Genomic DNA, 15,219 nt, shown 5'->3' with positions numbered 1-15,219 from the left:
ATGGATAAATCACAGTCTCATATCAAGTCAGCTATAACTGGATACTGATCTATTAAATCCTGCGTAACAACCACACTAAGAATGTCAGAGCCAGAAAAAACAAAGATGGAGTCAGTTCTGAACAAAGAAGAGTACAAGTAACATTATAGTCAGGGTATGCCTCCACTCTGTAAGCATCTTTCTCTCTCTCTCTCTTTCTCTCCTCCCTCATTGGTTGGGAGGAGAGGAGCAGGCCACACACACCGCACTCCTAAACTCTACAATAACGTACCATCTTATTATTCAGAAGCTCTCCTTTGTAAATGCGATAATTACACGCTTCTCAAAATCCCCTTACAAAGAGGAAATATATCATAGTATTTTAACACTGACTTTTTCAGAGGCTCCCACCATTGCCTTTGTGAGTTGGCTCTCACTGTAATTCAGTGAGCTTGCCTTGTTTCAGAGCTTCATAAATCATGATCATGCACATTTATAAATGTGTGTATGTATGTGTGTTGGGGCATAGGTTTACGCATGCATGCATGTACACTTTCAAGTGCGCATGCATATATATATATATATATATATATATATATATATATATATATATATATATATATATATATATATATATATATATATATATATATATATATATATGGGGAGGGGGGGTGTATAGGTGTGTGTATGTGTACTGGCAGCAGCAATCACTATTGTACAGATGTGACCAGAGCTCGCCTACTCTTGCCACAACAAAGGCCAATTAAGCATCGCTGCCTAGCAGGCCAAGCAGCCGACCGCCAGCCACACTTCCACAAACATGCAGAGCAGTTTAGGGCAGGCGTGGGATGGGAGGGGGGGGTAAAGCAGAGCCCAGGCAGGGGCCTCTGCTGATTCAAACCAGCTGCTCTGCTCACCCCACAACTCCCTTACTTTTCAAATTAGTGCCACATTAGGCCTGATTGCTTAGGAAGCGCTTATTAACTTGCTAAATAACAGTTAGCTCTAAAAATCCATCAACTGATTATGGGTCACTGAATGAGGAACCAGAGCTATAGTGTTTGCCTTGGAAAGATGAAAGTGCTAAAACTAACCCTAACCCTAACACTAACATGTCTATATGTCTTCAGTGTCCTGAAAAACCAGCCTGGCTCAGAATGACCTGAGGCTACTTGTAGTTCCATTCTTGTTGAATGCCAAAACAAAGCACTACAGTCTTGGGTTTCAGCTTCATGTTATTGATAGCATAATAGTTCTGCCTTGTTTTCATATGTGCAGTGGAGGAGTCCCATACACCATGCTGGTCAGCTGGCAGGGTGCGGTGCAATGTTGTGGCTTCTGTGAAAATAATGTAATAACACATTATGAATGCTGCCTCTGGATAAACTGAGTTGCACAGAGTTAGGACTAGATAGAAAAATGAATTCCATCATTCTGTGACACACCCCTGTATTTGTATATATAACTCTCCAGTTTTGTAAGCATCGGGGCATAGAATTGTTCACAGCAGGATAAGGGGGTGGAGGGGGGTCCTACCTGAGGCGCCGTGCCTCTACGGGTGAAGTGACGGCACAGGCCCTGCAGGGGGAGCTCTTCGATAAAGCTGCACTGTTAACGTGGCGTGGGCAGCCCGCGGTGGCTCCGCTCAGGCTGACTGGAGCCCTTGGGCGCTGGCATGAGGCGAAGCACTTCGGGAGGGGCCCCCCTCAGAAACCATCGTGACGAGGGCCACACCCACCGCGCTTGCTCGCTGTGGGGGAGGCCGCATGGTGCAGAGTCGAGCCAGCACTCCCGATTTAGAGCCTGCTCCCAGACCACATGGCTCAGCCAGGGGAAGGGAAGGGTTTCTGCTTTATTTTCAGGCCCAGGCGGCATTACATGTGTCGCATCAACATGTTACGCTGAGGATGCTTCGCTGCCGACAGCCGCACTCTGTTCAACATCTGGATTGCCAATCCCATAACTCATCAATTTTAGTTCTATTGTATAAACTCATGCTTTGAAAGAAAAAAAAATGTTTTATAAGATGGTGGTGGGTCTAACATTTCTGGTGTTCTTGACTAAATATAAAAATACAAGCGCTAATGGGAACCAATCTAAAGGTGGAAGCTGGATTATGTGAGGGAACCTAATGTTTTCCTTTGTAATGGCTATATTTGATGTGCTGCTGTTTCCCTCTTTTAGCTTCAGGGTGTGGGAGCAGCGTTGGGTGGTCTGAGTCTCCTAGCTTACATATGGTGTGGTTCACTGGCCTTTCTTGTTTTGTTTTTGGGGTTTAAAGGAAAGGTTCTCTTTAGGTACAACATGCTTATTTTTACCTTGCTGTAAAAGACTTCTGTCTCTCTGTCTATGTTTCTCTGTCTCTGGACTCTTTCCCTTTAGGATTCCATCCTTTCTCCCTTCCTCTGACACTGGGTGTGCATTGTTCTTTTTTAAACCACACTTCTGGGTTTATGTTCGTTTGCCTCCTCTTTCCGAGGATGCGGCTGTGGTACTGGACCCGATCTCTGTGTCTGCAGGATATAGAGTGTAAAATGCGCTCATAATCCTGCCACAAGCTGACAGACATGCAGTAACAGTTTTGTACCATTTCCACTGCACCTTTCCTCTCCACCAGGTTGATTAGCTTTACTGAAGACATTGAGCTATGGTTCATTCAAGACCCACATTGGATGAGTGTCAAAGCCACATGTTTATAGCAGAAACTTTCATACTACACATTTTTCTTATTATCATAAATAGGCTTTAATAATTGAAGGGGCCATTGTTGACTCATTTAAATTCGCTGTCTCACTCACTCTTGTGTCTCTCTCGTGCGCTCTCTCTCTCTCCCTCATTTTCCATTGAAATTCTAATTTTTTTGTGACCGCAACGCCTGGAAAAGGCAGTCAGAGAGCACTGCGGCTCTGTCCCTGACCCTGTATCTCTCCCTCACCACATTTCCATCTCCAGAGCCACTCACACACATCTAATCGTTTCACTTTTTTCCCCGCGTGGCAGCGGTATTAAGAAGCTGAGTTTTCTGAGGGCGGCAGAGGGGGAGTGGAATTTAGGGAGACTCAATTCCGCTGATTCCCGTTTAACCGCTCTGGGGACCTCGCCACGCTGACGACATGCCGGCTGATGATGAAAGCATATTGACTCCAGGAAAAAAAAAATGCAGTCACTTGAAATACAGTCCAAGACAATCACTCACTCAGGAGATTTATAGGTCAAATGAAATGCCTGAGGAATTGAAAATTAATATTTGTTCAAGCCAAAAACTACTTATGCTAATGTTAGTCATAATGACCCCATATGTCTAACAAAAAAAAAAAAAAAAAGGAAACTATTTGTTGAAGGATTGAAATTGAAAGGATTTCAGATGAGGCTTTTATGATGACTAGTTCAGTAGCAAATGTCCTTTTATTCTACTGCATAACTATGCCGTATTCATGCTATGACTGTGCTCATTCTATGTGTAAAGTATGATGTTCTCTTGCCCCCACTCTTCCCACTTTTGCCTCAGTTCCTTTATAAACATTCACACAAATTCATAGCTCAATAATCTGTTTTTTACAAACCATTACCCAGCCCAAGAGTGCAGAAACTTTCATGTCAAAATTCAAAAATAGGCACAAAATGATTTCCCTCAGTTTCCTACTAAATCTCTAATTACAGATGCAGTCTCTCTGCCCCTTTGAAGGAAACTGGTGGTGGGGATAAGCCCAGAAAGAACATCCCAATAAAGTGCTTACGTCTACAGGCGCACCGTATTATGACTCCTACACCTCTCCTTTCAATTTATGCACTCTTTAGGATGTGTTATTACTGATCATCAAAGAGAAATTGCAAAGCAAAGAGAAATTGCAAAGCTATTAGCTGAAATGGGAAAACCACATGCAAATCTCAAGGAGAGCAGTTTCCTCAAGCTACATCAATGGAAGCTTGCACATGTGGTGCCATACTTTTCTATTTACATTAAAAGTACATGCATTGGTCAACTGCACACTTCTGTTTTACATTTCCTCCCTTCATTCTCTAAAACTCCTCCTTTCTGCTAATACTCACAGACCAGGTACTTCAGTGTTCTTCACAAGATTTGTTCTTTAAAGTGTTTTCTTTCACAGTGTATGGTTTTGTATCCAACTACTTTCTATTTCTATGAAATAGAAATGCTGTTTCGACTTCAGTTGTGTTTATGAATTTACACTGAAAAGGTACTTGTACTTAAATTGAAGTCAACCTAAGGCCTGCTTTCATCACTCTACACTGCCATTTTGCCCTGAGGCAGTTCTGGTCTTATCAGGTCTCTGAATTCAGCTAGAAACTCTATGACAAACAACCATCTAAGTGCCTGAACACAAAGTACTGATTTTATTTGACATACTTTTTATTACAAGGACTAAAATTATGTGTATATTTAAAATTTATCATTTAGATTTTGCTTTAACATATTATGATGCACCATGTCACAGATATTCACATCTAGCCCAATTTCATTTAAAAATATCCCTAAATAGGAAGGTGAAGAATTGTTTTCAATACATCAGGAAATTAAAAAACAGAAGAAGAACCATTGTACTGGTAAATTACAAGTGATAATGTAAACATTTTTCTTAAAGTCCTGTCACAAAGTCTCTGCCCTAGAATACTCCCCAATGGATCCTCCTCTGCTGACTGGTCTCTCCTACTCTTCTGACTGGTTTCTCCTCCTCTGATGACTGGTCTCTTCTACTCTGACTCAGGCCCTCATCATCATCTGCATGATTCTTGACAGACTCATTAAAACACTCATATGGAGTACCCAGCTTGCTTCAGTTTTTGCAGTGAGTTTACCAGAATTTCTCTGTAATTTTATTACAATTTATTTTCAATGTTAATAGTTAAGGTACTACTATACCTGCCACTGGATGTGTTTTGATGATGTATATAATTCTCTGTTTGGTTATGTTTCTGATAGATTTGTCTGTTTTTCCTTTGATTACTGTAAAAGCCATAATAAAAGCCATAATAAACTGTACATGTATCCTACAGCCTCCAACTCCCACTTGTTAAACTTCCTCATAGACCTTGAATATTAATGTTAACACACTGAAAACAGCATATATAGCCCTTCTGCATACCCATTATTTAAAAAACCTCCTCATCTTCCCCATTGATATAGCCCATAAATAGTGTTACACTTCATAAACCTAGCATTAATTGACCATGTCGGTTAGCTACACCACACACGGTCTTACATCTTAAGGCCAAAATGCTATTTTCAAATGTTTCTGAAATTATGTAACTTTTTAAAACAAATTTCTGTCAGGATCTGAACAGAAAAGGTTTAAGCCCTCAAATTGTTGAAATGTAGATAAAAAATATTAATGGGGGGAATTATGCCACTCATATTAGCATTGATAAAAAGGCATTATCTGGTGTTTATACTACATACTACCTATCTGAAATAATGCAATGGCTGCATAAACACAGTAAAGTAATAGACGTAGTGACTGATAATGGAAACACATCAGCAGCTAGTCCATACATGACTATGATGAAGGATTAAAGTAATGACGTTGTGTGTGTGTGTGTGTGTGTGTGTGTGTGTGTGTGTGTGTGTGTGTGTGTGTGTGTGTGTGTGTGTGTACACGCATAAATGTGTGTGCATACGTGAGAGACAGAGAGAGAGAGAGAAAGAGAGAGAAAGAGAAGAGAAAGAGAAGAGAAATATAGAAAGAAGGAGATCAGGATGGGAGAGGGTCATTTGAAGAGCAGACTGCTAAATATAGTTTGTGTGTTACACTGAGGGCCAAAGTCTCACAAACTACAAGCCTGCTCTGACCAAGCCTTGTAATTGAGGGAAAAAAATAAAGAATGAAATTACATGTTTATTTTTGAAAACAATTTTAATCTTCTCTCCCCTCATTTTGGAAAAAAAGAAACGCCCACAAGGACACTCAAAACCAAGATGGGCTACCGGAAGACCATTTTAACTGTTTATTTATTTGATAACTGTGTGTAAGCTAGCCTCACACACAGTGCAGGGTTAAAAAAGAGCTAATCATAGAGTGTGTCCATTACATGTGATACAACGAATCAGGGTGATTGAAAAGAATGACTACTATAATACTGCTGTTAGAATTAAATGAAAACAATAGTATTTTCTGAAGCACTGGTTCAAACAAAATTATTATGAGATTTCTTAGTGGCTAAATGTAATGATATAATCGAGGGCTGTTTTTAAATGACACAACCTGGTTTCCATTTTGTTTTAGCTTCAAGCACCCTTTCTTTTTTGCTTTAGAGTAGCACTTTAGAAAATGTCTTCAGGTGACATCATTAGGATGCTTTTTGTTTTTAAGTTGTTTGTATTTATCTTGTGAATCATGAACCATATAAAGAATGCAGTTTCATGTGTTGACATTTGTATCCTGGTCAGCTTAATGAACCTGCTATTGAAAATTTTTGGAGTGTCTCTTTAAAGACCTTTAATCATATGTTTAAGCCATTTGGAGCCTACATGAGTCTACACACCCCCTCAGTCCTGGTGGCTGTTCATGATGCTGCCCTCTGGGTTTCTGTAAACACACCAGGGGAGGCTTTTGACCAAGTTTCAGGTTATAGAAATCATGAACTGTGCTACAAAGTTATGTACAGGGTAATATGCATTACTATGTTTGATTTGTCCAGTGGCAGATCTGTGGCAGTTCCTTCTGTTAGGTTGCTAGTTATAGGTCACTTAGCTCTGCTAACTAACAATTGGCATTATATTTTAATTTAGCTTATTTTTCTTATTCTAAATTGTCTTTTTATTTACAAACATGGACAGCTATGTTGCAGTCTGTAGTTTCATGGTTGGTCCTGTTCTGCTTCTTATTTTCATTAGAAATAAAAACATCACAGTCCTCATGTGCAACATGAAAATGGCAATCATTATGTAGGTCTACATCTACCTAGTGGTCCAAGATTCAGTGGAAACTTTGATTTTCATTTGCTACATGAAACTGAATAAATCCACAAAAAATAAATAAATAAATAGATTATATATATTGAAAATGAACTCTGGTTTTATTATCTTCTGGGAAACATATTATATCTTTTAACATGCTTCCTTTGAGTTACTCTGTAACTATTGTTCTCTCTTTCCTGCAAATCACACTCAATGTTTGATGCAAAGTCCACACAGATGCTGTATGTGTGCATATTTCATTTTTGAAAGGCACACTTATTACTATTTGACCTTTTTTGCATATCTGCATATAACTTATCCTTTTTCATAAGATTTGGTTTTTAAAATATTGTAAATTGATTTTGGTGTTTTTGAATGTACCCCTATATTTAATTCCATACATTATAACTAAATGAAGATATACGTGAGTGCAGGAACTTCTGTGTTGTGATTATCATATTACTGCTATATTTTGTCTATAATGTACCTGCTCAAAGCACAGAGTCCTGTAGGTAAAAACAAGTCCTGTATCTCTATAAAAAATTATCACCTGTGCACTGCCTTTACGTAAAATCAATCTAGACATTAATAGCTGTCTACCAAACACTCAGTTTGACAACAGCATTTGACTTTTTTTTAAAAGTCTATGTATCACTTTAAGCAGAGGCATAGGTTTGGAAGGGGAACAGAGGTACGTACCCCCCCAGTAATTTCTGCTCACACTTCTCATACAATGTGTTAGGTTTGGTGGTGGAAGCAGTGTACCCCCACCAAAACTGAAATGAAACCTACACTACTGCTTTTAATGACTACAGTATGATGGGTCTTAAGTAAGGCTATGCTTTAAATGGTCAATACACTGTACACTTTATACTAAACATTACAATCTACATCTTAAAATTATTCAAATTATAATTTTTTTTCTCTTAATTTATGGACTGGTAAGAGTAAACATGCTTCTACAATGTGATGAATGTAAAATAACCTACACTTTAAAAATGTCCACTTTTTGAGAGAGATGTTGTAATAATGTGATATAGTTTTAGGAATATAAAAAAGCTCAAAGCACAGGCATCTCAACAGGCACCCCGAAGCATACATTTTACCATTCTGAAACTCTTTTTCAATTAAAATTCAGTAGTGTATTATAGTAGATGAATAACATCCCAGTGCAAGCAGGTGTCAGATCCTCTCCTATGTGATAAATCTTTCTATGCTGCAGAACAAGCCACCAACTAATCAAGTTGGCTTTTCAATAATGACATGTTTTGGTTACAGTCTATTTAATTTATGCATTTAGCCTACATTTGCTTTCATTTTCATTTTCATTTTCATTCCTAAGTTACATTTATCTTTTTCACAACATTTGAGAAACTGTACCTTACAAATGCTGTTGTTGCCTTCATTAGTCTGAAAACACAAAATCCACTAATATAATGTTCCCATCATGATTATTTCTTGATATAGCTTCGTGTCTGAATAATAAATATTTATTACATGTATCTGCTCGTTTGGGATTGTGTAATTTAAGTAATATGTTTAAACTCCACAAAAGCCATAACCCAGAAAAATACCTAAAAACTATTACTGAGCCATGTTTTTAAAAAGCATTTAAAAAACGTAAATGCTATCTTTTTTTCTTTTTTTTTTTATGGGTAAATCTCAGTAGCGGTTCTTTGATAAATTACTAGCTATCAAACGTAATAACATTAAAACATCCGTTTATACGCACTATTATCTGTTTTGCAGCAGGCCTATGGCAAGGTAGGACGCGAAGGGGACCTTTCTCTCCCTCTCTCCTTTTCTATTGCCTCTTGGCTGTGCTTCAAAGGGAACGGGACCCTGTCATTAGAAGGCGTGTCTCTGAATCCACATAGAAGTTACTGCGCTCGTGCAGAAGTTGCTTCACACACCGTCCCGGGCCACGAGTTGATTCCCTCCCGTCTTGAAAACTCAACTTTTGGGATTTGATCCTCAGGGATGGCCGCGTCGGTTTTGGAGGTATGGAACGACAAAAAACTAATAATGGTAACCGCACGCTAAACCTTTTGGTATTACGCCTACTAGACTAAATTCTTGTGACAGTTATCCTATGCACGTATATGGGCGTTGGAGACAGCGCGTGGGGGAAGTAAAGGGCGCGTTTTTGCTGTTTAGATTCACTTATACTTAAGTGCTGGTTAAATTATAAATTATTTACTTCAAGCATCGATCAATGCTCTTGTCTAAAGCTGTAATTTATCCTGAGCTACACAGGATGAAATGGGGAAAGCGGTAAATTTATCAGAAACTACACACTGTACGAGTTGCTGAACTCTTTGATGTACACAGATTGGCAGAATGATGCGCGGGATCAGAATTACTGTGACAAAATATTCTACAATGATAATTAAAGCTCCGTATGTTAGGGCGGCGCAAGCTTTCCCGCGGTCCTCGTTCTGAACTTTGAAACATTAAGGGAATAGGAAATAAAACCCTGGCGTAATGGCTTTGAGGCAGGCATCACAGACCAGTTAAAACTCCGCATGGTAATCGGGCGCAGTTAACCTGGAAACGGGAGCAGCAACCTGTGCCAAGTCAAACCGCGTGTGTTCAGCGCTCAGGGGCAGAGACCATCGCTAAACGCTGAAGTCACTAGAGCCCCGTTGCACTTCGCCCATGTACTTTTCAGAGAACAGTGCGCTGACCCTAATTTTAAATAAATCCAGTAATACTTCTACATTCTTCTGTATACAGTTGTTTTTTATAGGTTTCAATTTAAAAATGTAACCAAAATAGACGTTAATGAGTACGCGTTAGAAGTTTTCAGGTGTACTTTTTATGTAACTCTCACAAACACCAGTAAATTTACAGAAAACATGTGATTAAGATTTCAGACTGAACTATATAGTCCCATTCCACTCAAGTCTATGGCACAAAGGTTCAAAAGGACATTGTGTGACAGGGTTAAAAGTGTTGTAATTTAATTTATGCTGAATAATAAATAATATTATTATAATTCTAATAATTCATGTGGTAGAGATTTCTAATGTCTAAATTCTCGATTTGTTTAATTTCCTCATCAGTAGTTCCTCTGTGGTAACTAGAGCTACAAAAGCTTTGTACTTGGTTACCTGCTGAAGTGAAGGGGGCCTGACAACAGTTCAAAGGACTATAAGAGCAGTTGTCATCAAAACAGTGCCTCATTCTTCTAGAACTGGTGGCAATCACACAGTGGCAAACTTGTTTAACAGGAATTGTGTGGGTGATGACATATTAATCACTAAGGTGAAGCTTGTTGTTGCATTTTTTATGTCTGAAAACCACCAGGAATCCTGTTTTCAATATGTATTTAAGGGATTACATGATGGATTAAAGATTCTGCTTGACTATTAGTGTTACCTACATAAACAAAATGCTCCATGTCAAAGTATTAAGTCTCATTGGTGCTGTTCTGTCCATTCTCAGGAAGAAGCACGTTATGGCTCAAGTCCTTTGGCAATGCTGACCGCCACCTGCAACAAGTTTGGCAGCACCAGTCCAGTCCGTGACACAGCCACGCCTGGCAAAGCAGGAAGCACAGCGCCTGTCAAGAAGCCCTACGGAATGACCTCTGACCTGCAGGTGCCTAAGACTGGGCGAGGCAGCGAAGGCATGGTGGACTCTTACAGCAGCTCGTTTGGTGTGGGGGGTGGTCTGCTCACACCCACCGGCAGCCCCCCTCCCCCTGCTGGGGCATACGGCTCTGAATACAGCCCCTTCTCCTCCTTCCAGACATCCACAGCTTCCCAGGACCCTTCCCTCCTGGTGACCAAGGCCCACGCCACAGCCGACTGCCTAACCAGCGTTTACACCTCGTTGGATGTGACCCACCCGTATGGCTCCTGGTACAAGGCAGGCATCCACCCTGGCATCACCGCTGCGCCTGCCAACGCCACATCCTCCTGGTGGGATGTCCACCCCGGTTCTAACTGGCTGAGCAGTGGCCAGGCCCAGCCCGACAGTTTACAGGCCTCGCTGCAGCCCGTGGCTCCTCAGGCCTCCCTCAGCCCCCCCATGCCCAGCTACAGCTCTGACTTCACACCCCTCAACCCAGCACCGTACCCCTCTGTGGGCCTCAGCACCTCCTCGCACCTCCTGCAGTCCTCGCAGCACATGCTTCCGCAGGACATGTACAAGCCCAAGCCGGTAGCCAGCAGCGGCCTCATCGAGAGTCCCATGGGCCTAAAACCAGCCCGGGGCTCCGGGGCCTACACGGGTGGCTCAGCCACCAGCAGGTCCTCCTGTGACTGCCCCAACTGTCAGGAGCTGGAGCGGCTGGGCGCCTCAGCCGCCTCCCTGCGCAAGAAGCCTGTGCACAGCTGCCACATCCCGGGCTGCGGCAAGGTCTACGGCAAGGCCTCTCACCTGAAGGCCCACCTCCGCTGGCACACAGGCGAGCGGCCCTTCGTCTGCAACTGGCTCTTCTGCGGCAAGCGCTTCACGCGCTCCGATGAGCTGGAGCGCCATGTGCGCACCCACACACGTGAGAAGAAATTCACATGCCTGCTGTGCAACAAGCGCTTCACACGCAGCGACCACCTCAGCAAGCACCAGAAGACCCACTCAGAGGGCAGCCTGCAGGGCAAGGCCGGAGGAACGGAGGGCGAGTCGGAGCCTCGGGGTCCAGAGGAATCTGCGGAGCCCAGTGACGGCACCCCAGCCAGCACTGGGAGTGTCATGCAGGACCACACGGCTAATGGGGAGGAGAAGAATGCCGCAGGGAACGTGGTGGAGAACAGCAGCGGTCTGCTGGAGATATAACCATCGCTGTGGGAATCATCTGATGGGGGTCTTCAGATCGAGCTGCTGTTACATCGGTGCTATTCAGCGTAAAATGTTATGTTGTGAAAAAAAAAAAACATAGAAAGGCTTTTCTATGACATTCATCTGTAGATACACTCAAATAATGGCCTCTGAGGAAAACAGACTACCACTAATATAAATATTCTCCTGTGGAACATGAAGGATTAGTGTGTGGAATCAAGCAAGGGCAGGAGACGAACATGTTTTTTATTCATTTTCTAGACAGATTTATAGATGCCCACCTAGTCAGGCATCTGACTTAGATTCTGGTTTTTCTTGATTTTTAAGCAGTTCCATTGACTTGTTAATCCTTGTTCTTTCTGATCATTATCACAGACAGGTGTTACAGATGACATTACTCAAAAGTGATCGTTTGCATTTTGGCCATGGTATTAGGACCTCCCAACTGTCACTGACCAATGGCTTGGATAGGATTTTGGGCTTTGCCAGCAGTTCCATTGCAAAGTTATGTTTATTACAAGAAGAGATTATGATTTTTCTCTTCTTTTATCACAGCCCTTTCTGAAACTGAATTGATAGTTTCAGAAACCCTTGCAGAATATGGTTGCAAAGAAGAAGTTAGGTGTACAGTTTAGTCTTTGCTTTGAGTTCCACTTTGATCCTATTTCCTGTCTTATTTAATTTCCTATTTACATAAAATTTAATTTATGCCTTAAATTATGAACATTTGAGAGACAATCTTGCAGTTTACTGGCATTACAAAATAGGAACCAGGCAATGAAGCAAAGCCAGTCATAAATAAATTAAAACTTTTCATTTTATATGATTATTTATTTATTTTTAGACAGTTGGTTTTCAGGTTCTGCTGGCTTTTTTATGAACTTTATATGTAGAATTTAAAGCCAATTTGTAAGGTTTCAAATTTTTTAGGATATGTAATCTTAATTGTATTTTCTGTTGTTTACCAGCATGTACATATGAGACCAAAAAGTGTTTCCCAGCAAACTGTATGTCTGTTTAATTAAATTAAGTGAAATTCAATTCTCTGTTGTATTTTTTGAGTAGGAAATGAAATGTTATCTTAAATCAACACTATCATATGAGGTCAGAGAAGCAAAATCATGAACTACTTGCTACCAAAACACCAAACTGTGTTAAAAGTATTTGTAGTCTTCATCTTCACGCCTAACAGGGACAACAATGACAGTGGCAGCAATAATAATAATAATAATAATAATAACAACAAATTGCATACATTACCAATATTACTTGGTTATGCATTACTTGAAACATTTGGGGAAGTGAAATATTTTTCCATGCATTCTAAGCAGGTCTTTTAATGGCTGTTAGTCATCTAAGATTTTATATTGTACCACCATTTTTAAAAGACATACTTTCACTGATGTGTTGAAACTGAATGGGATTAAATCAGTCAATTTATATATGATTTAGCTTTAAACAACTAAAATCAAAACAATCATACTTTAAAGAGGTTTTTTTTGTTTTTATTCTGCTATTTGAAAATCTGATACAGTTTCAGTATAAAAAATAGTACACCAAAAGCAATAAGGATGTGCAACAGAGGTAAATAGAGAAATGAAAGAAATAGAGAAATGAAAGGATGATGCAAGCATGTTGTCCATGTGGTGTGCATAAAGGGATATTTTTCACCAATTATCAAGTGGTTTGACCTTTTTAATCAATCTCATCATTCGGTGTGACAGCTGTGAGGAAGTATATGAGACCTTCTCTTTTCTCAAATTTCCTCTCTATTGGAATCTCCCAGTCACTCTTCCTTCTCCGTCTCTCACTGTTTTCTTCTGTTCCTCTTCTTCTCCAGTGACGACCCTCCTGCGCCAGTCCGTCCCGTTTCGCAATCTCACGGCTGAACAAACGTCATAATTAGTCCATGCAGCCGAAACAAAGCGGGGCTCTCAGTTGACACAATGCGTCTCACAGAGGGCCGGTGACGGTCTGCTTCAGAAAACGCAACCTCCCCCGCAGTCGGTGGTCCACGATTACCCCCACCAGCCCCAATACTGGACAATTACCCCCCCAACGGGACTGCCGCATGTCATGCAGATGAGGAGAGGAGTGAGGAGAAGAGGATAGAGGAGACAGGAGGAGAGACGAGCAGAGGGAGGGGGCTGAGTCAATGCACTGTTTACAGAACTGTGGGCTGTCCATGTGGCAGTGAACTAACAGCAGACTTCAGAAGCCGAAGGCCATTCTCTGTGGCGCTAATGTTTGCAGGCATACAATCACATGGAGCACTGGGTTAGTGAGCTTGGGATAAAGCAGTGGGCTTTTCTTTTGGGAATGAGTCACTGAGCTGCACTTCTAAAAAGATATCCCCCCACTGACAAAACACTGGCTCTGGGCCTATGCCAGATTTATCAAGGCTCTGCTGGAATTTATAAAATGATCAGTGATTGGAGAATGTTAGGCACACTGGCCAATGATGTGCTGCTTTACTCTTCGATCCGACACAAGTTTACAGGGATTAGATGTGGTCATAAATCATGATAAGGGGTAAATTCCAGAATCACCGCACGGACAGCTCTTTGCCGCATGCGCACACACATTCCGCTCTTGTGACAGTGCACTCCTCTCCCGCACCTCTCCTACCCTCTTCCCCTGGCTGTATGGTTCTAATTTACTGACTCTAATGAGCTGGATTTGAGGTCAGCTGGTCCCGGGGCCGACTCTGTCATCAGGGCTTGACATGTTTATGGAGGTCTGAAGTGGGCGCGCGGTCGAGTCCACAGCTTTAAAGACGCAGGCGGAGGGTTTGGGTGGGGTGTGTATGTGTATGTGTGTGTGTGCATGTGTCTGTGTGTGTGTGTGTGTGTGTGTGTGTGTGTGTGTGTGTGTGTGTGTGTGTGTGTGTGTGTGTGTGTGTGTGTGTATGTGTCTGTTGGGGTATATATGGGGGGTCGGGGAGGGTCCGTGGCTTCTGACTCCAGCACCACTATTATTTTTGCCTTTTTATACTCCCCTGTGGTGGTGGTAACCTTGTTTTATTTTTAAAACTTTATGTTCGAGGAGTAAAAAAAACCAACAACCTGGGAGAGAGCTGTGGCTCAAGTCAAGCTGTAAAAAGATAAATATACTCAGGGACATGAGAGAGACATTGTAAGCAGAGCAGGGGACAATCCACAGGAAGAAAAAGGAGAGAGAAGAAGAGTGTGAAGAAGACAAAGCTCATCCCGACCTTTCTTCTCAGCCTGCTCTCTGTAAGGTTTCTCCTGAACTCAAAACAGCCATACCCAAAAATCCTCTCAATTCTTACTCAATCCCCATGCCGTGTCTGAAATGCCTAGCTTTACTGTAGGCTAGTGCGAACAATTGGTCTTCCTCAAACCCTGAGCTGGCTATAGGTGATAAGTCTCCCCCATGCCCTGAAGTAAAGGAGGGATGCATTTCAACAGGAAAAGGCTCAGGTGTGTGCAGGTGACCTTTGTCTTAAGGCTCTGGGGGATGGGAGTAGTAGGCCTGGGGTGTCGGGGGGGACATGTCTTTCCACATCAGCAGCA

The 15,219-nt window shown here is 41.6% G+C and overlaps 1 protein-coding gene across 2 annotated transcripts; it reads left to right on the top strand.

Annotated features, from left to right (window-relative positions):
- The first annotated feature begins 8,745 nt into the window (after positions 1-8,745).
- sp7 (Sp7 transcription factor) lies at positions 8,746-12,724 on the top strand. 2 transcript variants are annotated; one of them, XM_081718460.1, is made up of 2 exons: positions 8,746-8,926; positions 10,346-12,724. In XM_081718460.1, the coding sequence occupies exons 1-2, from the start codon at positions 8,879-8,881 to the stop codon at positions 11,678-11,680; spliced, it is 1,383 nt and encodes a 460-aa protein (XP_081574586.1). In that variant the 5' UTR covers positions 8,746-8,878; the 3' UTR covers positions 11,681-12,724. The 2 variants fall into 2 exon arrangements, with proteins under 2 accessions (XP_081574586.1, XP_026856376.2); XM_027000575.3 differs by having other exon boundaries at positions 8,753-8,899.
- The last annotated feature ends 2,495 nt before the right edge of the window (positions 12,725-15,219 follow it).

The sequence above is a fragment of the Electrophorus electricus genome, chromosome 7 (genome assembly GCF_041902795.1).
Source record: "Electrophorus electricus isolate QZ-2024a chromosome 7, ASM4190279v1, whole genome shotgun sequence".
NCBI classification, from domain to species: domain Eukaryota; kingdom Metazoa; phylum Chordata; class Actinopteri; order Gymnotiformes; family Gymnotidae; genus Electrophorus; species Electrophorus electricus.
The sequence above is the reverse complement of the archived record's forward strand: the minus strand, read 5'-3'. Positions and strand labels throughout refer to the sequence as shown.

Bases quoted from the DNA above. Each gene is read 5' to 3' on its own strand.
- sp7 (XM_081718460.1), top strand. From the start codon at position 8,879: ATGGCCGCGTCGGTTTTGGAGGTATGGAACGACAAAAAACTAATAATG. The intron at 8,927-10,345 runs GTAACCGCACGC...GTCCATTCTCAG, and splicing joins ACGACAAAAAACTAATAATG to GAAGAAGCACGTTATGGCTC.